Source organism: Dipteris shenzhenensis, chromosome 26 (assembly GCF_047967505.1).
Source record: "Dipteris shenzhenensis isolate YYH24624 ecotype China chromosome 26, Dip_SZ_1.0, whole genome shotgun sequence".
NCBI lineage: Eukaryota > Viridiplantae > Streptophyta > Polypodiopsida > Gleicheniales > Dipteridaceae > Dipteris > Dipteris shenzhenensis.
In genome coordinates this window covers 24,811,795-24,835,059 of record NC_141621.1, presented here as the reverse complement: position 1 = coordinate 24,835,059, position 23,265 = coordinate 24,811,795, and the positions used below count along the sequence as shown (strand labels likewise).

The 23,265-nt window shown below is 41.2% G+C and overlaps 1 protein-coding gene across 3 annotated transcripts; it reads right to left on the bottom strand.

Moving 5' to 3' along the window:
• Positions 1-4,295: 4,295 nt before the first annotated feature.
• Positions 4,296-21,442, bottom strand: PFD6 (prefoldin 6). Of its 3 annotated transcripts, none has more exons than XM_087397503.1 (6): positions 21,313-21,442; positions 20,142-20,237; positions 19,913-19,983; positions 19,619-19,743; positions 5,352-5,412; positions 4,296-5,266 (listed from the first exon to the last, which is right to left on the bottom strand). In XM_087397503.1, exons 2-6 carry the CDS (start codon positions 20,212-20,214, stop codon positions 5,210-5,212), a joined length of 387 nt encoding a protein of 128 aa, XP_087253629.1. In that variant the 5' UTR covers positions 20,215-20,237; positions 21,313-21,442; the 3' UTR covers positions 4,296-5,209. The 3 variants fall into 3 exon arrangements, with proteins under 3 accessions (XP_087253629.1, XP_087253630.1, XP_087253628.1); XM_087397504.1 differs by lacking the exon at positions 21,313-21,442 and adding an exon at positions 20,786-21,219; XM_087397502.1 differs by having other exon boundaries at positions 4,298-5,266; positions 21,254-21,436.
• Positions 21,443-23,265: the final 1,823 nt, after the last annotated feature.

Below are 23,265 nucleotides of genomic sequence, written 5' to 3'. Positions count from 1 at the left end.
TATGAACTACTCCATCCATGCTTGTCTAAATGATCATATTGTTATAGGCATGCATATGAGCATGTTGTAGTTTGTAAGAAATGTGAAGAACTACAATATAGGCAAGGGGATAAAATACCAAAGAAATTCTGACACTATCATAACTAGTCAAAAACACATGTTTCATTTCACTTAATTCACCCAACTTATGTATTGTCATGTTCAGTAGATGGCATGTTAAGAATCTAGCTGATGTAAAAGCATGGCACCACATAAAGAGCTATTGGTTAGACTTTAAAGAGGAAGCTTACCATTCACATCTTGGATTGGCTACGATCGCATCCATAGCTTAGTCTACATGGCTAGTGATAGTTGTGAGCTGCAGTATTCCTCCATGGCGTATTGTAAAGAAGGACATTTTATGCTAGCCCTAATGTTTCTAGGCAATTATAGAGTGAAAAACATGGATATATATCTTGCACCATTGATAGATGATCTTGAAGCTTTGTGGCATGGAAATTAGTGTATGATCTCATGACTGACTAGTGAAAGAGACCTAATGTTGCGGGGAGTTTTTCTTTGAACCATGTAGGGCTATCTTGGGTTACGTGATTGTGTAGGTGTAAATTGCAAGGATATTATGTTTGCCCATTTTTTGGATATAGCTTGAAGAGTCAATACTTCATGTATCTTGGGAGAATGATTTATGAAAACGAGCAATAGTATCCTCCTATGGATCATCATACCACATCTATGTTTCATTTGGTGAGCTTGATATGACATAAGCACGTTCAATTATGAAGGCATGGGATTCCTTGGTATAATAGTTGGATATTAACACACTGACAGCTCCACATGTCATAGAAAGACTTTTCATTTTCTACATCCTTTCTTATTGGAAACATTTATACTTTATCTATGATTTAGATTTGATGTAGGTACTCAAATGTTTCAAAAATCATGTGGATAGAAGATAAAGAAAATTGAAAGTACAATGACAGGACTTGAGGATCATTAGAATAAAGAGAAGCATCTTTCCAATACATGTGAATGTGAAGGCGAAGTAGTTAATCATTTCAACATGTGGCATTCAACTATGGGGGATCCATGAATTGAGGTGCCCCTACAACAATGAACGAAGGTTCCAACTGAGGCAGTGAGGCAAGAAGGTTCCAGATGATGGTAGGGGACTTAGTTTAGCTTAATTGGAAATTGGCCCTTAATTGTTCATAATGCTTAGGTTAATTGTACTCACTCCCCACGTGCATTAATACTAATGCCATTTTTTCAAGATCGTGGGCACCTATTCGTCTAAACTCACATGATTGACATAAGATCTTACAATTATTTATAATCAGTTTGGTGCATATCATATTTCCATGCCACATGTGTGTGAACTCCAAAATTGGAATAAGGAACAATGGCACATTACATAGAATAATTATGTCAATTCCAGTTCATATGTAATATGATATTGCGGTTGTTTTCTTTTCAAATCTACTGTTAGAGCTTGGTGTAAAGGATAAGGAATAGAGGGAAACCACGAGTACTTGACATTGTCTACCAAGGCGAAACATTAAAGGCAAAAATACATCAGAATACTATCAAAGAGGAATTGATGATGGAATGCATTTAAATGGCCAAAACAAAAGGATTTAAGGTAAGGGTCCCTCAATGGATACATAGCATTTAAAAGGGGTGTAGGTATCCAACGCATGGGGGAGGAGTCTATTGAGAGAGAGTCTAAGAATACATGGGAAATCACAAGGGAGTTAGCTAAGATACATAAGGTTTGTGGCTACGTTAAAGTCACATGCAAATACATCATTATAATCCCTAAGTGTTCCAGAATAACTAGTACATAAGATTGATTGTCATCTCTCCCATTTGGCCTACTAATAATAAAGAATTAGTTACATGTTTCTTTGATAACCATCTATTGTGAGAACTCTATATTCTAATCTATTAACAATAAAGAATTAGTTCTTGTTTCTTTGATAACCATGTGTAAAAATAAATCATATTCTTGTGTTAACTTCTACAATCACGTATATAATCGCTATCACAATATCCATGTAACCTTGTGTGACTCTCTCTATATTCTATGCCCAATTGCTTTGTTCCTCATATGTACCTTAGAACTCTTTTAGTTAAAATCCAATGTGTCTACAATTGGCTTTGAGATATATTTGCTAAAGTATGTACAACATCACAAATATATGATCTTTTGATAAGTAAATATATGAAAGATTTGAGTAACTATTAATAGTATTTTCATTCACTTTTAGCTTTTCTTCTTTTGCGAGCTTCAAATTGTGTTCCATTAGAATTGCTGTAACGTTGCAATCCGACATTTGAAACTTTTTGCGTAGATTGTCCCATATGTTTATGTTAATTCATAGATATTAATTCAATGTCCTCCAAAACTATTCTATGCTAAGACAAGAATCCTAAGTCATGGATCTTTCATTTCAAACTCTAAAAATAAATCTTGCTTTAGTTGTGTGCGAAAGATTCATTGCTACCTTTCACTATCAAATCATGTACATACAACACGCAACAGTTATGTCTTCTCCCTGAACTTTGTAATAGTGTATGGTCTGCATAGGACTTGGTATAATCTAAGTTTGCAAAAAAGCTATCAATTTTGCAATGCCAACTTTCAAAGACTTGGTTTAATCCATACACGTTGTTTTCAACCTACAAGCTAGTGCTCTCTTCCTTCTTCAACGTATCATTCAATTGCTACATGTAAACTTCTTCATCAAGGTATCCATTGAGGATTACAAACTTTACATCCACTTGATACATGTTTCATCTATTGATAATTGCTAGGGATACCAAAAAATTTATTGAAATCATTTTTACTACAACATCAATTCTTCACAATCTTCTTCATACCGCTGTGCAAATCCTTCTACAACAAGTTGGCTTTAAGCCTTCAATGCTGCTATTTGGAGTGCATTTTAACCTTTATACACCCATTTATTAATAATTACTTTCTTACTTGTTTGTAAATTCACTATGTTTTAAAACATTACTAGATCTTCCATTTGCATGAGTGTTGTCATTAATGCATAGTTTGTGTTTTCAACCTTAACTACTTTCTAAGCATGTTAAATACTTATTGTTTCCTTTATGTAGTTGACCTTAGTTCTTTACTTGCTTATCCTCTTATTTTTGAACTCCTTGATTCTCAATCCTTAATATTGTTTTCTAAACTTAGAGAAACAACCGATTTTATGTAATATGAACGCAAACTTCTACTTCACATATCCCTCAAATACTTCATCTCGTGAGATGATAGTTTTTCTATTAATGGGATCATTATAGCTTGCAAGCTTTTATCATGCTCACCACAATTAACTATAATACCTTTTCTAGTGTTCACTTCTCATTTTCTTTTGTGATTAACATTAAAATAGATGTATGGTATTATACCCAAATATTCCCAAAATGCAAAATCTAACATATATAGAATAAACTCATGCACATTCATACCTTGCAATGGTTTTATTAATAACTTGTTCAACAAATAATTTCATGTATTAATTGCATCTATCCAACATTGATTTGAAAGATGCTTTTCATTTAGCATTGCTCTAGCATTTCTAGAACTTGTTCGACAAATAATTTTATGTATTAACTGCTTCTATCAAACATTTATTTGAAAGATGCTTTTCACTGAGCATTACTCAAGCATTTCTAGAAGTGTTTGATTCTTTCTCTGCTACGTACTGCATTCTCTTGATTCCATGTCCTTTACAAAAAAGTAAAGAATCATACTGACAATCATTCACCACCCCAATCAAGCCTTAGTGCTTTGATTCTTCTGGCTAATTGTTTTCAAGCATAGATTTGAATTCTTTGAACTTTTCAAATACTTTTGATAAAGTAAACGCAACAACATCTACTATAGTCATCTATGAATGTGACATAGCAAAAAACACTCTTGATGGTTCTTGTTTGTGCAAAACCCCATAGACCAAAATGTATCAAATCAAAATCTCTCTTACCCTTTAGTTCATTCATTGGACATGGTTAGCATTAGTGCATGTATCATTCTTCTTTGACCCTGGTATAGGAAACTTGGAGGGAAATTTCACATGATGCTATCACAAACCATTGTTCTTGATCATGCCTACAACCATTTTCCACATTTTATTTTTCAAATGCCAAAATGCCAACAAGTAAAAGTTGTTGCTCAACCAAAAAAAGCTAGGAGATACAACCAACCCTACACAAAGGAAAAACAACCAACCAATAACAATTGATCAGAGCACTAACTACCAAAAAGAGTGCTTCAACTGTCTGCCCCAAAATCCAATTCATGTGGCAAGAAAGCAAGAGAAGGCATCGCTCACCTTTCCCCAAGGGAATTCTAAAGTTTGAAGAGTTCAAACAATGTAATGGACACTGATGTTAACATCTTGAAAAGGATTAAGGCACACCCATTTGATGGGTACTAATAAACGATGCAACACCACCCCCAAAAAAAGAGAATTATGTAACAAGATATACACTATGTTGTGGGCTCAATTGTGGCTGACATTTGCAGCTGTAGCATTTTCTTGCAATGGAAACTGCATCTGTTAAGCTGACTACAAGGACTCAATCAGCTTGCTGCAAGATGAGCATTAGAAGACCACAAAGGCATTCTGAATGTACTCCATGATAAAGGGACCATGAGAGGACTAGATTAAAACTACAAGAACCAGACTCTCTTTTGACCATTGTATGACACGGGCTTAGGTAAGACAACTTTTCACTCTTATACAGAAAAGTCTCCTTGATGCATTGAATCCACAGCCTCAAGGGGATCTGAGCATGCAACAAACTTTTCCCAACAATACCATTGCCCTGTCAGCTTTCTTTTAGTCCTGATTCTCTACACTGCGGACAAATTAAGTAGTACCTACCTCATGGATAGCTCATAGCCAGCTTGAACAGGTTGCTCTTGAATTACTAAGGTGTAAATTCTCATTTGAAACCACGTACTCCTCTCATTAAATATGAAACCTTCTCCCTGACCAGAAGAGTAAAAGGTGGCCTTTGAAAAACCCACATAAACATGAAACCCAATCTTTCCAACAATTCCTGCAGTCCAATCTCTAAAATCTGCTGAAAAACAAATCCACACATCCCTTCTATAGAACATACTATCGTAGCACTGTAGGAACTCCCAGCTACATACAAAGATCTCAGGAAACATGCATTCTAGGAGAACCTGTCAAGCTCTTCCCTTCCCAGGTTGAAGGGCCTGCATTCGTTGTTGCAATTTGATCACCTGCAATGTACAAGGCAGTAGTATTAGCACCAATGCCCAATCATCAGAAAAAGTTCAACCTCTTCGAATTTAGGTAACCGCATGCCTCATCTTTCTTTGTATTTTGCTGTTCCTCTAGGCCTTTGAGCATCCCATCCAAACGCCGCCTGTTTCACATGGCAATAAACATCACCAGTTATCTAATGTGTAAAGCCTCCACGACTGTGAACACAATCTGAAAGAGCAACAAACAGGTGCAGGGACACCTGCAAAGCTATATGTACATAGCCATGTGTGTACAGAAAATGTAAGCACATGTGCATGTGCACATTTCTGTGCTTGTTACAAACAATGTGGTTCAGGACTGAAATGAAATACTTTGTCAAAATGGAGAGGCTGAGTGCTCATTGAAACCTATAGAGGTGTTTGGTATCACAGAATAACAAGAAACCTGAGGCTAGGTCGCAGCAGAATGTGGAATTGCGAAGGACCTTAAAACTCTCTTTGAACTTATCAAGCAAGCAATTGAAGGACAACTGAAACCTGCCTAAGTGCAGCAGAGAGTTCTAGCAAAGAAACCTGCATACATAAACCGCCAAAGCATGGACTGAAGGTCTACATCAGCCTACTATAGGGTGGAGGATCTGCTGCTCTTTCCCCAAGATGAATGACCATGGAGTGGCCTTCAATGGCTGGAGAGAGGGGCCACAATGAGCGCTTATATAAGGGATGGGGAGGCGTCTAGAGGGGCTAGGCTACTCAGCCTCGCAGGTCACCTGTCCCTGGCCAACAAGATGGCCAACAAGGTCTCTCCCTAGGTTGGGCCTCAATCAACCCTAGAACAGACCCAAAACAGCCCTAGATTGTGCCCACTTCAAAACCAATAGATTGGTCCTTAGCAGTATTAGTGATCCCTGTTTCCATGGTGCTTAATCATGAGAGGTGGGTGGCACCTTTCGTGAGGGTGGGTCATGTTATGTCCATAACTGAATGAACTAAGGCCTAACCAAGACTGGACTATCTACAGAGTCTCCTTTGGATATAGACCTCTTGGCCCGAGAGTAGGAGCTGGGAGGTGAGCTGCTAGCTCAAAGCAACTCGCCACCCAACCATGCTGATCCTGACTCAATCAGCCCCACCGAGCCCACACTAGAGAGCCTCCTCGAAACTGTCAGCCCTGCAAGCCAAACCTCACCCTTGGCGTCCCATACCACCTAGTGAACAACTACACTAGTAGCTCCTAGCTCTGCTCCATCACTAGCCAGTGTGTGCAACTATGGCCCTGGCACTCCCTTTATAGCATCAAGGAAGAGTGCTCGCCAAGAAAAGATAAGAAAAGAAAAGAAGCGCTGTCACCACAATGTAACTATCCTAAGTCAAAGTATAGTTTACCATTTATCTTATCATAATTAAAAGAGTTTTCATGTGTGTTAATTATGGTCAAAGAGTTCTTTTAATGGTCAAAGAAGTGACTACGGTCAAAGATACTTGACTCTGATCAAGTAAGCCTGACTTCGATCAGGGAGACTTGGTTTATTACCAAGAGGGTTAACTACGGTTAACCAGAGAACCACAGAGCTGACTACGGTCAGAGAGTGTTGACTTCGGTCAACAAGAGTTGGCATACGCCAAGAGGGTCAACTACAGTTAACCAAGTTGTGCCAACTTCGGTTGGAGAGATGTGCCAGCTTAGGTTGGAGAGACTTGGCCATAATTAAGGCGCCACTACCATTGGTCAAAGCTCCTTAATTACGACCAAGAGGGTTGACTTCGGTCGACTAAGAATTGCATTCTATGTTTTGTTCACATGTTTGTTTAGTGGGGACACCCACCTATGACTAGGATTAGTCCAAAGTTTATTATTTGCATGCAAAGCGCTGACAATTAATGGGTGCCATGGTGGTGCGCTTTAATCAATTGTTGCAGGTACTATGAGGGGCTAAAGACCCAAGCAACTTGGAGCATAGCAAGTATTTTCAGAGGCTACCCACGTGACCAAGTGCTACGAAGATCCCAGAAATTGCCCTTAGAGGCATGTAATAGGACTTAGTCTAGATTTTAGACAAGTGGCATGTTGTCATTTTGGAATGAGCTTGAAGCTCTTGTAAAATGAATTCACGTTTGAATTTGTAAGACACAACTCTACGCTGAACTATGTATTCCTTCTTCTCTCAAGTAATAAAATCCTTCGGGGGGGGTCCAGCCCGACTGTTGTCCTGGGCCCTAGTACTATGTAGAGTGAGAGAGTGAAAGAGAGAGCTAGAGAGAGAGAGAGAGAGAGAGAGAGAATAAAGGAAGGCGCAGGGAGTTTTCATCAAGGAGATTGCATTAGTATGGTCAAGCTGAAAAGGCTATGCAGTTCATAAGGCAGTTTGATGCTACTTTCAGCCTAGAAAATTTCAGTGAGTCCTCAAAGCTTCGTATGGTTGGTTTACACTTGACTGGTACAGCCAGTGCAGGTGGATAGCTAAAACAGCCAACTATGTAGCCCCCAGGAAATGGAAGGACTTCAAGAAAGATTTCTATAAATAGTTTATTCCCAAACAGTTTCGGAATCATTTCCTTCTGGGTTGGGAGAGCATTCATATGGAAGCACAAGATACAGTTGAGTCTTACAACCAGAAATTTTGGGACGCATACTTGAAGGTTTCGCCTTTCAACAAGAGTCAACTCTAGAAGTACACAGCAGGACTCACTCCAAGGATACAGGCCCAAGTGAACACCAAAGATATTAAAGAAATATCAGATCTTATGCATTCAGCCAATGTGGCTAGTCTCATGTACATGGAGGATCCTACTAGTGTGCCTTCACTACAAGCAGGATTACCGAGTAATAAAAAGCCAGCGACCCCAAAGTTTTAAACAAGAGAGTTTCCCAAGCCTCAGAAGAGGGGATTTCAGCCTCAGAAGCCGAGGGGAAACCAAGTGCAAAAGCCCTATACGGGAAGACCACAGTTTACCCCTGAACAGATTGAAACTTTCAGGAAAGAGGGTAAATGCTTCAAGTGCGGCAAAGAGGGGCATGTGGCTGCCCAGTGCCCAGAAAAGCCTTCAACTTCGAAGGGAAAAGAGGCAGAAAAGCCACGGGAACCGCAAAAGCCAATGGCAAGAGGAATTCCTCACATACTGGGTCATGTTTCAAACCCAGAAGAACAAGAATTGCTGCTATCATGGGGCAAAGTCAGAGACCAGCAAGCGCTGATTTTATTTGATCGAGGGGCTACTGATAACTTTATATCAGAGGATCTAGCCTGAGGCTCGGATTAAAGACAGAGGAGTTGGGCAGGGCTCTAGATGGCGATCAGATGTTCTGTGGGAACCCTGTGCCAATCACTCCCTTGATAAGGAGGCTCCGTCTTCATGTACGGAGTTATGTGGATCAGGAAGACTTCTTCATTTCTCCAATGAAACATCATGATGTAGTTTTGGGTATGCCTTGGTTTCATCGCAAGGCAGTGAAGTTGACTCTTCTTGAAAGAGTGCTGGAGTTTGTACATAGGGGCAAAGTACATTGTGTGGTTGCTAGGAATAGAGGAAAAACTATTCCCATTGTATCAAATAGTTCTGTTGGAAAAGAAATAAAGTTTGCAATTTCAGCTTACATGGTTTTTGTAAAAGAGAGAGATATGGAAATGCATCCTGAAATAAGTGAGGCAGATCAGAATAAGTTTCCGTTTCTTGAAAATTTGAAAGATTGCTTTTCTGACGCTTTGCCCGGGGAGCTACCCCCTGAGAGACCTAAGGATCATGGCATAGAACTCGTTCCTGGCAGCGAGCCACCCAATAGGCCCCCATACAGAGTTAGTGCAACTCAGCGAGAGGAGATTATGGCTCAGGTGCAGGACTTGTTGTCCAAGGGGCTGATTCAGCCCAGTTCTTCTCCTTTTTGTTCCCTTGTACTGCTAATACAAAAGAAAGATGGCTCATTCCGTATGTGCGTTAAGTACCGCGTACTGAACAAAATGACCATCAAGAATAGATTCCCTACTCCGCGCATTGATGATGTGCTGGATCAATTAAATGGAGCTTCAATTTTCAGCAGGATAGACTTAAAGAGTGGCTATCACCAAGTGAGGATATAGCCTCAAGATATGCACAAGACAGCGTTCCGCACTACTTTTCGGTTGTATGAATATCTGGTGATGCCTTTTGGATTGACAAATGCCTCAACTACTTTCAATCAGATGATGGATCGTATCTTCCGACCCTACAGACAGTTCATTGGTACCTTCTTCGATGACATAATTGTCTTTTCTAAGTCCGAAGAAGAGCACAAGGAACATCTTGCTACAGTGTTTCAAGAGCTGAGAAATCATCAGCTCTATGCAAACAGCAAGAAAAGTGAATTCTTCCTAGAAGAAATCCATTACTTGGGGCATATAATATCCAAAGATGGGATACGGATTGATCCGGCAAAGATCCATGCCATTCGGGAATGGCCAGAGCTGAAAACTCTGCATGAAGTTCGAAGTTTCCTAGGCCTGTGTTCTTACTACATAACATTTTGCAGATATAGCCGCTCCACTCCACGATCTTACTAAAGAAAATGCAGATTTCAGATGGGGAGTTCCACAAAAGACAGCATTCATCACACTCAAAGAGAGGCTGACCACAGAGCCAATCTTAATAGTTCTAGATTTGTATCAGCCATTTGATGTGGATTGTGATGCTTGTGGGGAATGTGTTGGGGTTGCATTGTATCAAAATGGTCAAGTAGTGGCCTATGAGCGCAGGACACTCCGGGATGCTGAGAGATATCTGGGAATCTATGAGAAAGAGTTACTGGCTGTAATTCATGCCATCCATACATGGAAGCATTATCTTTTGGGTGCAGATTTTACTATTAAAACAGATCACCAAAGTCTGAGTTATTTCCTGACTCAAACGAAACTCTCCGATAAGCATATGAAATGGGCAAATATGCTGTCAATGTATCATTTTCAGATTGTCCATACTCCAGGAGTTCGGAACAGAGTGGCAAATGCCTTGTCCCGAAGGCCCCAGGTCAACAATGTGACTATTGCTCATCATCAGGACCTGGAAGACATGAGAGAGCAATATGCTAATGATGCAAAAAATGCAAGAGGGGCAGTCCACCAAATGCAAATGCAAGAGGGGCAGTCCACCAATCACTATTCCCTGAAAGATGGGTATCTAATGAAAGATGACTGCCTATGCATCACTCAAAAGATGAGGAAAAAGATTTTGGAGGAATGCCATGCACCTCCCTATGCTGGACATAGAGGAATTACAGCAACAACCCAAGCACGAGAGAGATATTTCTTTTGGCCAGGCATGCGGAAAGATATACATCAGTTTGTTACGTGTCAGAAAGTGAAGTATGATAGACGAAAGGCACCTGGCCTACTTATGCCTCTTCCCGTGCCTTAGGCACCGTGGGAAAGTATTGCAATGGACTTCATTTTTTATTTGCCAAGATCAAAGTCAAGGAATGATGGGATTTGGACTATCATTGATAGATTCAGCAAGCAAGCACATTTCATTCCGGTTCGCAAAACCATAAAGACACATCGTATGGCTAAGCTTTTCATGGCACAGATCTTTAAGCACCATGGTATGCCTAAGTCCATTGTCAGTGATTGAGAGTCCGAAATGACCAGACTATTCTGGAGAGCTTTATTCGATAATATGGAGACGAATCTGAAATTTTCTTCTTCTTTTCATCCCCAGACAGATGGTCAAAGTGAAGTAGCAAATTCTACAGCATTGGATATGCTGAAATGCTACGTAGGTGACCAAGGTTCAGAACAATAATACAGTACACAGCTCTACAGGGAAAGCCCCCTTTGAGGTCATCTACGGGAAGGTGATTCTGCCACCTATCCTAAGGACCAAAGATGAAATATTTGCAGCTGATCAGTTTGTGAGAGACCTCCAAACAGCTTTCAGCCAAGTCCGGACAGCAATTGAAAGGTCTCAAGAGAAGCATAAAAGAGCTGCAGATAAGCTTAGGGGACAGTTAAATCTCAAGGAAGGGGACTTTTGAAGTTCAAGAAAGCTAGGCTTCGCAAGTTTAAAGGCAAACAGAATGTGTATGCAAAGTTATCTTCCAGATACTATGGCCCTTTCAAGGTTACAAAAAATATTAATGAGGTTGCATACAGGTTGGCATTGCCAGAGCATTGGAGGATTCACAATGCATTCCATGGGAGTCTTCTAAAGAAATTCCAAAAGCCAGAGCCTTCAAAGCCAATATCAAAGGATCCACCAGAAGTGGATGAGCTGGAGAAGGTCCTTCAGCCAGAGCAGATTGTGTACCATACTGTACGCAAAGGCCCTCAAGGCAAGGAGTTTTACAAGTATCTTGTAAAATTCAAGAATTATATGGCTTTAGATGCCAAGTGGATGGATGAAGACATGTTCTCCGATCATCCACAGCTTTTGGATGTTTATAAAGAAGCTTTTTAGTTGAGGTCAACTGAATAGAAGCCGAGGGGATGTCACCACAATGTAAATATCCTAAGTCAAAGTACAGTTGACCATTTATCTAATCATAATTAAAGAGTTTTCATGTGTGTTAATTATGGTCAAAGAGTTCTTTTAATGGTCAAAGAAGTGACTACGGTCAAAGATATTTGACTCTGATCAAGTAAGCCTGACTTCGATCGGGGAGACTTGGTTTATTACCAAGAGGATTAACTGCAGTTAACCAGAGAACCACAGAGCTAACTACGGTCAAAGAGTGTTGACTTCAGTCAACGAGAGTTGGCATATGCCAAGAGGGTTAACTACCGTTAACCAAGTTGTGCCAACTTCGGTTGGAGAGATGTGCCAGCTTCGGGTGGAGAGACTTGGCCATAATTAAGGCACCATGACCATTGGTCAAAGCTCCTTAATTACGACCAAGAGGGTTAACTTCGGTCGACCAAGAATTGCGTTCAATGTTTTGTTCACATGTTTGTTCAGTGGGGACGCCCACCTATGACTAGGATTAGTCCACAGTTTATTATTTGCATGCAAAGCGCTAACAATTAATGGGTGCCATGGTGGTGTGCTTTAATTAATTGTTGCAGGTACTATGAGGGGCTAAAGACCCAAGCAATTTGGAGCGTAGGAAGTATTTTCGGAGGCCACCCGCGTGACCAAGTGCTACGAAGATCCCAAAAATTGCCCTTAGAGGCATCTAATAGGACTTGGTCTAGATTTTAGACAAGTGGCATGTTGCCATTTTGAAATGAGCTTGAAACTCTTGTAAAATGAATTCACGTTTGAATTTGTAAGACACAGCTCTACGCTGAACTATGTATTCCTTCTTCTCTCAAGTAATAAAATCCTTCGGGGGGGTCCAGCCCAACTGTTGTCTTGGACCCTAGTACTGTGAAGAGTGAGAGAGTGAAAGAGAGAGAGAGAGAGAGAGAGAGAGAGAATAAAGGAAGGCAGGAAAAGAGCAGGGAGTTTGCATCAGGGAGATTGCAAGCACCAAGAAAATACCTGCTTGTCCCTAGCGTGCACATGACATACTACTACTGAGCTGATAAATACTCAAAAGTAGTCAACTTGCCAGAAACATCTCACTTTTAGTCGAACCCAATAGGCTCAAGAACAATCCTCCACCTGCTTAGAAATATCAAATGGCATGAAGTCCTAGTCAAAAAGCAACATCTCTATCACATGAACTAACTGGCAACTCTACTCTGACAGTGCTACCAATACCTAAGGTAGGCACATGCTACCAGTAACCAAGGTAAGCAACAACTATCCTAAAGAGTTGTGCCCAAAATATCTGTCATATGACTCGCTTGCTTTAATCTTGATGTCCTTTACACTTGGGTCCTCCTAACTCAAAGCAGATCTGACTGGTCAATCTCAAAGAAGCTTTGAGTATCAAGAACCAATATTTCAACATATACGTAATCTATCTTCCAAGAAAGGAAAAGATAGTTGTGTGTTTGTAGGCGCAGAGTTCTAAAGAAATCTGGATACTCTGGCAGCATGTGATGGATCATGGCATTCCATACCACCATAATACATGGCACCCACGTGCTATGATTGCTACAACACCGGTTTGTGTGTCTGTTGCAAACTATCATAAATAGTAAATACAAATGGCCAACCAAAAACCACAAACTGAAAAAAGCTCTCGAAAAGTATTAATGCAATTCGACCAACTCTTGGTCCAGGAAATAGATAACCTCTGTGCACTAACAAACTTCCTTGACTAGTGTCCCTAGTCAAAGCATCTATCTATGCCCATCAAATCTCAAAAACTAAGGATTTTTCCCAAAACTTTGGACTCGTCAAAATCCTTAAGATTTGAGATCCCTATCAAAGGATTCTCATTAAACAATTAGCTGTAGACACAGAAGACACCCCCCAAATAGGTCACTTCCTATGTTGGGATTCAAAAGCTTCTCATGTCTCTATAAGCAAGAAACAACTAAATCTCAGAATCACAACCTGGGTCCAAATCTTAAGAGTCAACCTTATGGTAAGCATAAGAAAAGAATGTTTTGTTTTTAGTGCAAAATCAGGTGAGAACAGAGATCAAGTGCAAGATCTCTTATGCTTAAAAGAACATGGTGTTGACACAATGCTTCTAAGACACGTTCTCAACACTTGTCATAGTGTGAGCCTTCAATCACATACTTCTGATTTTGTGGAGTCTGATAATATCTAAAAGATTCCCAATACTCTTCTTGCAAATACATCCCTTAAAGGACAGCACCTGGTCTTCCGGGAATGAGTTTTGACGTGATTTCATCCTCCAAATCCACATACAATAATCCAAAGAAGGAGCCTTGTTACTATGGTGGCTCTCCATTGCAAAAATTGAAACTGCAGGCTGTAAGATACTTCAATTCTGCCCACCACGTGTGGCAGGAAGGGAAATCGTCCACCAGAAGATGATGGCTGAAAGGAATGGCAGAGGAGGAGGATAGCACAGTGGACAGAATTCAGTCGGGAAGAAGAAGAAGCTACAGAGCTTCCACTGAGAAGAGACAGGTAGAGATGGCAAATCGCAAGAGAATCTCAACCAGAGGAGCTAGCAATGATGGTGAAACCTGAGATAAGGATGCCTGGCGCGAGAAGCGAGAAAGAGTTGTAGTGGTGCTGCGATGGAGTAGACTGTGCACTGTAGAAACTGTCCTGGAATCCCTTCCTCCTAAATCACAATGAAGATAGGCTATGTGGGCCTCTGTACAAGGGAAGGTGGGGGTTTTAAAGCTATTGGCCCAAGCTTTTACCTGCAAAAAAGCTTCCAAAAGCTGAAAAACGAAGTTCATTTTTTTATTTAAATAGGCTTTTTTCCCAAAAGCTTCTGATGTCTACGCTTTCCAGAAAAGCTCTCTCTCCTTTAGCCATCCAAAACTAAAGCAGAGGCTACTTCTTTTGGCAATTAAAGCTCCCAAAAGCAATTTCCAAAAAAGCAAAACCTAAGCATCTTCCTAAAAGCATGGCCAGCCAATTGTGCCACACCCTGGATCTTCTCCCTGATGCGCCATCCCTAGCCTGACCAAGTCCGCCATCCCAAGTCCTTGCCAATCAACTTGCAGCACCCTACTCTTCAGAACTCAGCTCCCTTCGCTCCTTTCCAAGAAAAATTTCATATCTAAGATTCATCTTTCTAGGACAAACTCACCTTCTCTCCTGCTAATCCCCAATCAGATTTCTCAACGGCTGCAAGCTACTGCTCTTCTTTCCCCGAATTCCTACCAAATTCCTCTATGTGGTTCAAGCTTCCTCACCACAAGGTGTTCTTACACTGCAATCAGGATCCTCACTCTCCAATCATGACAAATTCACATCTCTAGCTGAGGAAATCAAAAACTACTGCAAAATCTTCAGCAAGGTGCGAATTGGATCCATAACTGGACTTCGCCACTCTAGCATACCTCACGTCCCTTCAACCACGATCGAGATCATCCACGATAGGACAGCTTTGATACCATATGTCATGCCCTCCCAGGATCTAACCCTATCAGAACCATGGTCTACAACACCAGAATCTTGTGCAGGCAGCTCGTCACCCAACCATGCTGATCCTAACTCAATCAGCCCCACCAAGCCTAGGCTAGAGAGCCTCGTGGAAACTGCCATCCCTGCAAGCCAAACCTCACCCTTGGCATCCCATATGGCCTGGTCAACAGCTGCCCTAGTAGCTCCTAGCTCTTCTCCCTCACTGGCCGGCGTGTGCAATTATGGCTGTGGGACTCCCTTTATAGCCTCAGGGAAGAGTGCTCACCAAGAAAAGCACACAAGCACCAAGAAATGCGAAAAAGCAATCCTGCTGAACAAAGTTTGCACGGATAGCACTCTAGCCACCTGTCCCTAGCATGCACATGACATGAAGTGGCTGGCACTTCCTCAAGGGGAAGTGTCTGACAATTTCTTGACCTTGAGTAAAGCTTATTATTCTATATGCTTTGCTTCCCACTATTTTCCCCCTTCTCCTATGTAACTCCCTTACCATTGTGGGCACTGAGAATTTCAGTGGGGATGTCAAAGTAGCCAATCCCTATTATATGTGATAGAGTTTATGGTTTTCAACCTTGTGACTGTGACAAGATTGAAACTGTACTATTCTGTTTTACAGGATGAGTTTGGGCAAGTTCCCAGGTTCATCTATATACTCTTTTCTCTCAGCAACTTAACATTGAGGATGGACCTTTGGTTGAGGAAATTGTTCTTTCTTGCTATCAAACCATATCAACAAAGAAGGAAAAGGAAAACCACATTATGGACTTGCACCAGCTAGTAAGAGTATGCTTGCATTTTTCACTCCCTTTCCAATTTACAAATCCAGTTCCTATGCTTGAACACATGCAGCAGTTATGTGACAAATAGAACTGTATTGTGAGTGCCAAAAACTTGGTGTTTCATTCTTGGACAAAGCACGTCCAGGTTCAACACCAATTCATCGAGGAGTTGATACAATAGAAGCAACTTGAGCCAGTCTATTGTCCTGCTGCAGACATTGCCTCTGATATGATCATGGGCACTACCAAGGACAGATGGACTCATTAGGCGGATGGGCATTGGCCAACATCCAAACTTTTTAAAAGGGGGTGTTAGAATATCTAGACAATGCCCTAATGTAAGGCCCCATACGAGGACTAACTTCTAAGGGTTGTGGGACTACGATAGACTAGGGAACACATGGCCAGACATCCAAATTTTTTAGAAGGGGGTGTTAGAATACCTAGACAATGCCCTAATGTAAGGCCCCATATGAGGACTAACTTCTAAGGGTTGGGGACTACGATAGACTAGGGAACACATGCTCAGAAGGGGCTGGGTGTTTTGATCCCTTTTAAGGCTATTTTGGAAGCCAATAGAGGGCTCTAAGACTGGTAGTGTCAAAGTCGTGCTTTAGTGGCAGTGTGTTTTCAATGCTTTATTAAATTAACACATAAATTTAATAACCATGTACTAAGAGATTTTTTTTTCCAAAGAACTTACTCAGATATTTAAACCACAATAACATCCATACTTCACACATTTTTAAAGTTAAAAATAAAAGAAATGTGGAGCACAGAACAATGAGACCGCGTGGCGTATCAACGAGGTTCAAACCCTGCCAAAGCCAAGCACCTGGCATTTTCCTGTAATCTAGTAGTGCTGAATTTTCAATACAATTCAGAACTCAGGACAGAACCAAAGCAACGAGGCTGCGTGGGGGTATGAACGATCCTTATCCTGGATCCAGCCTCTCCCAATTTTTCCTTGCTTTCACAATGTCTAGCAAGATGCATTAATGCAGGGCTACTTATATCCTAAAACACTCCTTCCAACTCTAGACAGGACATGTAGCAAGGGATTCCATCGTTCATTTATAAATGGCACTCAACATTCCTCTATGTGGTGCTCAGTCCAAAGCACCTAAGGAATTGAGAATAAGACGTTCCCTCAATTTATCTGGGGCTCAAGTGAATCCAGACTCCAGAACACCAGCCTAAATTGAGATTGTCACCGAAGTGACACAGTCACGTCACCATAGTGACCAGCAAAGTAAGTTTTCAACTAAGTGGTTTATCCCCAAGGATTTCTCCAACCACATACTGTTCCATTATCATTACCAAAGTGATGCAAGTAGCCAAATCCATGGTCAAGCGCCAATCCATCACTTGAAGGGGTTGGCCATCCCTCTAATATCTGTCATAATTCAGCCCTTGACTGAACGGATCTTCCGTATGATCATCACTGCTGTGTATCGAACATGCTGTTGGATGGTTATGCACGAGAAGGCTTTAGTTCTTCTTGAAGACAATGAATTTCCTTCATGATGACTTCTGGCTCCTAAGGCTGAAGTTCGGATATAACTTCATCTTCAAGATCTATCAGAGAATGATCAAGCGTAGGAGTGTGATTACTCTCAGGAGCTTCCCTAAACACGATGAATAGAGCAGGTAAAGGTTTCAAGGGCTGCAGACATAACAAAACTTAACAAATCCTTGACAAATCAGAATTGAGAGATGCTGCAGCGGACCAGATCGGATAAGGGCTGCAGTGTATCTGCAGTAAATCAGCCCTCCACTTCACGATCAGATCTACGTGAATAGTGCAAGCCTGAAAACTGTCGAGGTATACGGAACATGTGGTGTAGAAGGAAGCAGGGGCAAGCTGGCAGGAGAAAGTAGGAGAACATTGGTGATCAGCTTCATACCATACTTACAGGGATAAGGGCTGCAGTGTATCTGCAGTAAATCAGCGCTCCACTTCACAATCAGATCTACGTGAATAGTGCAAGCCTGAAAATCGTCGAGGTATAAGGAAAATGTGGTGTAGAAGGAAGCAGGGGCAAGCTGGCAGGATAAAGTAGGAGAACATTGGTGATCAGCTTCATACCATACTTACAGGGAAACACGATTTGGAGGTCATTTTTGGGGGAAACGCATTTCAGAGGCCTTTTTTTTGGGAAACACCGTTTTGGGCTGTCCAAAAGCGTTGCCCCAAGGGGAAACGCGCCATGTACCCCTGCTGCACACACAAACACACAAGGGAACAGCCCTCTCCGCTCCATCAGCCTTCTCCACTGCACTCCACTCCAGCTTCAGCCTCCACTCCCTTTTCTGAACCTGCTTGCTGACCTTGTGTTTCCTCATTTCGGCCTTCCCAAAAATCCCAAAACGTTTCTGTTTCCCATTTCCATTTCCGTTTCCGTTTCCTCAAACAATGATCAGCTTAGCAGGAGAGAATAGGAGAGGGCCAGCGATCCTTTTGGCAATCATAGTGATTGGCCAATAATGGCTTTCTCTGCTGCATACAGAGAGCAGATACCTTTGCTCTTACACTAAAGGCAGCGTAAGAGGCTTAAAAGCTGCGATTGTTTTTAACGCTTTGTACTCTAAAAAGTTCAGACTGCATACTATTCATGGATTAAACTCCATGAAAAGTAATCAACAAGGCATCTTTTCAAGACTGAAGTCAGACTGTTCTGCAGGTGCAGATTTCAAGGCAGTCACTGAGCCTTGCATGCAACGTCATGTGCGGTGCATGCAAACTAGAACTCCTGCATGCTTGCATGCAACTACATGTACACTGCATGCAAACTGTACTCCTAACCTAACCCGTAACGGATAGAACCTTGTATTTCTCATGAAAAGTAATTGTGACAGGATCTCCAAGCAAAGGTCATCTTGTAAGTTCAATCACAAAATAATACAAAAGAGAGAAAACCATAGTTTGCTCTACCCTCTCTAGAAAGATTGCACAAAATGGATGCGTTAAAGATCTCCTTTGCATTTCCACGCAGATAACAATTTGTTTAAGAACTGGATATATCCCATGCGAACTACCTCCCTTTTAGATTACTATCAATTAGGCAGGAACATCATTTCCAAAACAAGACTCAAGATTCCTCATACACCCACCCCAGAAAATTATGAATGGTATTTCACAGCGAAACAAGCTATTGACGCAACAGAATGTACTTCTAATCCTATATCTCTAGCTCCATAAGACTACAATACTGCAATTTCCCGCATCGTGCGTGCATGCGCGTGCGCATGTGCATGTGTGTATGGCATGTTGTTTGGTCTTTTTTTAGGCACTCTTTGCAGCAATCTCTCTTTGATTTGTCTCCAAACTCATTATATAGAACATGATGTATACTTGTCATATAGTGAGATTTTCTGTTGATGTAATTTGGCATATCTCCCTTTTTGGGATAGCCAACCTGTAATATAAAGCATCAAATTTTTGACCCAAGAAAAAGTGAGTGTGTGTGTGTGTGTGTGTGTGAGAGAGAGAGAGAGAGAGAGAGATTCTCTATACAGTACACAGCAGAAAATGAATCAGGAAAAAACTTGTGTGTTTTAGACATACACGAGACTGGAACAAACAGAGAATATTTTAATTGTGAGCTACATCATGCAAGAAAGTAAAATTTGAGTAAACAATGACAACACATACAATTCCGCAGTGATGTACTCAATGCGCTTGTTAACATTAGCCTTGGCTTCCACCAGATCTTGTTTCACTAGCACAGGGCCAATGAGCTTAAACACATTCGTATCCTCATCAAGCAATTCTAGCTCCTGAACCCAAATTTCAAAATTGCCAGAAAATATCAACTAACGAAATGTCAATACGTCTTGCTTCCAAACTAAAATTTACTGCTTTATATTGACTCCCAATTATAAAATCCTCAGGCCTATTAAATTAATTCCAGTGACAACAGCACCTTTTTTAGGACTTAGCAAGTACCTTCTGTACAATTTCATTTTCCCCTTGTTGAATGGTATATTGCCGTCGTATTTGGTGATTCTTAGCTATGTCTGCACTAAGAACATCAGAAACAGATTCAAAGTGGCATAGCAATACTTTAATCTGCCAGTAATTCAAACAGCTTCCTAGAAACTGCTCTTGCAGATTGCGTTGCATGTTACTGAATTTTCCAGATGGCATGATGGTCTCAAAGCTCCAAGAAAATTGCCTTTTTGAAGTTTATTGAGAGTAGAAGCATGCATCTCCAACTGCTGCTGTAGCTCCTTTGCAGAGGAAGTCATGATGAAAAGATGCAAAAGCTCCCCTGTACAAACAGTGCTCAGAACTAGGATCCCTCAGAAAGTTCGGAAACAGTAGATAGAAAAAAGGCTTAAGTTAAGAAAGTTGGTATACTGACACTTAAAGTAGAGACCCAAATGACATTACAAGTCCATTCAGGACTTATGTGTAATACTATAGCAAGAAAGCTTCAGCTACATGGAAGTTTCATGATCACAGAACATGCAGAAAACATGGTAGTTTCATTGCGTCAACTTGTGGTTGCAGCAATGAAAAAAAGAAAGTTCGAGACCAAAGCATTCATAAATGGTATTTCGAACAAGGCACGAACAAAAGGCCATCACGTGAAACAAGGCACATTTTATTCAAGTCCCTTCAAAGACGGTCCTCCATCCTTGTAAAAACTTTCCAGCGATCTAAAAGCTTCCATACTGATCGATTCTTGTCATCATCATGTCATTGTTTAGTCGATAGTTTAGATTCGTTTAACGTTACTTTCAACTGTTTTGAATTCAATTTGTAGCAAATCTTTCTCTCTACAGCTGTAAAGGCTTTTATGATGAGGGATCTCACCACTGATAGTCTCTCCTCACACGTCTAGGTCTCCTTACCGACACATCAGCGCTCTTTGTCCACTAGTGGCTCCCATTGCTGCGGTAGCTGCCATGCGGTGACCTGAACCAACATAAGCTCTAGAGAAGTCTAGCTAGCATGTACCCACTTTGCCTAGAACACACCGATTGTACTACAACACGAGGCAGGAGCTCTGCAGCTGGCCCGTTTGTCCCTTCCCCTTTTACAGTAGTGCATTCCCTTAGTCACTACAGAAAGACACCATGCCATGGCATTGAACCCAACCATCTCCAATTGCAGTATGTAACTTTCCTCTATCTTGCAACTTCAACAAACAGAATCACTAGCATCCTTCACGTTTTCTAAACACACAAGATTTTCGTTGAGAAACAATAATTTGACTTCAAGAGAGATTGTATAGATCATGATGATAGCAAAAAGGGACGAGAAAGTTTATGTAAACGTAACTGTCAAGGGTACCCTGATCTGTTCCAAAAACAACAAACGCGATGAAATCTCGAACGTACTTTTTAAACAAACCTAGTGCATCTTGTAAAGAACAATGTTGGGAAGCTTAGCGTGTACTGAGAAATCTTATGGATGCCCAAGAGCGTTTAGACCAAACTCCTAAAACATGTGGTTATTCTATGTTATTGCGGTGGCCCCAGGGCCTAGCTAGGGGTTGAACTCACGCACCCACCCACCTTAATTCTCCTAGCGGTTTATATTACCATCCGTATTTAAACCGGCGGTAATACTATATTACCGGTGGTATTTGCAATATTACCACTGGTAGTATCTTGAGTACCGGTGGCACTATGGGTTCTAGATTCACAGTTTTCCGCACAACCCAATGCTATATATTGGTCGAAATGGCAATAGAGGCTCATCATTCGATTCGATTATGGTTCATATGCCGATAAACCCTTTGGTAAGTTGGGAAAGAAAGTGAACCATGATTTGGATCTGAATAGTTGTAAGGCTAAGTAAGGGAGAGTGAGTCAGCATTCATAATACTTGTGGGTGTGGTTTGCTCCTCTGATTCCTTGTGTCTTGGGGAAATTGTAGACCATGAACACGAGGCTAGTGGATGCGAGTGTTTGTTGTGTGTACTTGAGGGTGGTCTGTACTCCGACTCCTTTCATTTTGGGAAACTTGTGGACCACGATCATGAGTGCCGATGAATGCGATTGTTAGTGAGGAGTCTTAAGCTAGGGCATGGAGAGAAGGGGGAGACGAGATGGCAATGATTTGAGAATAGGACACATGAAAAATGCCTAAAACTAGAAATGCTCGTCCATAATCTTCAAGTCGAGTTGTGACTAGGCAAATTGTGGATGCATTAAGTCATGCCCATGCCAGTATTCATATGCTTGAAAATGCTCCCAGGGTTGAACAAGGAGTTGCAGAAGAGGATCTCATTGCTGAAATAGGCACCACCCCAACGCTTGATCCACCCTGTGATGTTGTTAACCAAGATACGGGGAGAGGATTTATGCAGATGTTACAATCCTCTTAGAGAGGTATTTCAGGTGCACAGGGGAAAAATGTAAGTCACATGGTCTAGAATTGAACTTTGTCATTAATGTTCGTGACTACGTTGAGTGGAAATGCAAGTATTGTGGAATACAAAAATCTGGGGGAGCACCTTGCATAAGGGGTCACTTGGTTGGTGACTCAAGAAAGAGCATTCAACATTGTGTGGCCCAAGAAGTTGCTACTTTAGTAGCTCGCACCTTAACAGAGAAGTTGTAATCTTCTAGAAAAATATGAAGAAGATCACTTTGGGAAAGTCAAGGTGTAAGTGGAGTAGAGTCTATAAGCATACATAGTGACAGAAGTACAAGTGTTGCAGGCTCCCATGCCAGAACTCCTTGTGTGGTCACTAGAATGCAAGATAGATCTCCACCTATGGCTTGTGAAGCTAGATGGGCAATTGCAACTCCTAATTTCAGGCAACCCACGATAGTTGAGAGAATCCGGATTCAAGATTTGGAGAATGCATAGTTTGTACTTAGTAGATCAATTTTGCGGTCAAGATATCCACTGAGTGTGGTCGATAACAATGATATGAGAGCTGCATGGAATTGCATTACTAACTATGGACCGGGCTTCAAGCCACCTTCATACTACACATTGTGTACGGCATTGTTAGACAAAGCATATGCCAAAGATAAGAGCACATAAATCGTAGCATTTTCGAGCAGCTGCATAACACCGGATGCATAATTGTCTCAGACGGGTGGATAAGCATGAAATGCCATGCTTTATTAAATATGATGGTTATATGTCACCGCGTGGGGAGGCCTTCCACACGTCAATTAATGCCTCACATGTAAAGAAGTCGGGGACATATATAGCAGGTATATTATCAAATGTTATAAGAGAGCTAGGCCTTGAAAAGGTTGTGTAGGTTGTCATTGATAATGCCAAGAGTTGTAAAAAGGCGGGTAGAATATTGCAAAGGGAGTAGACCAATC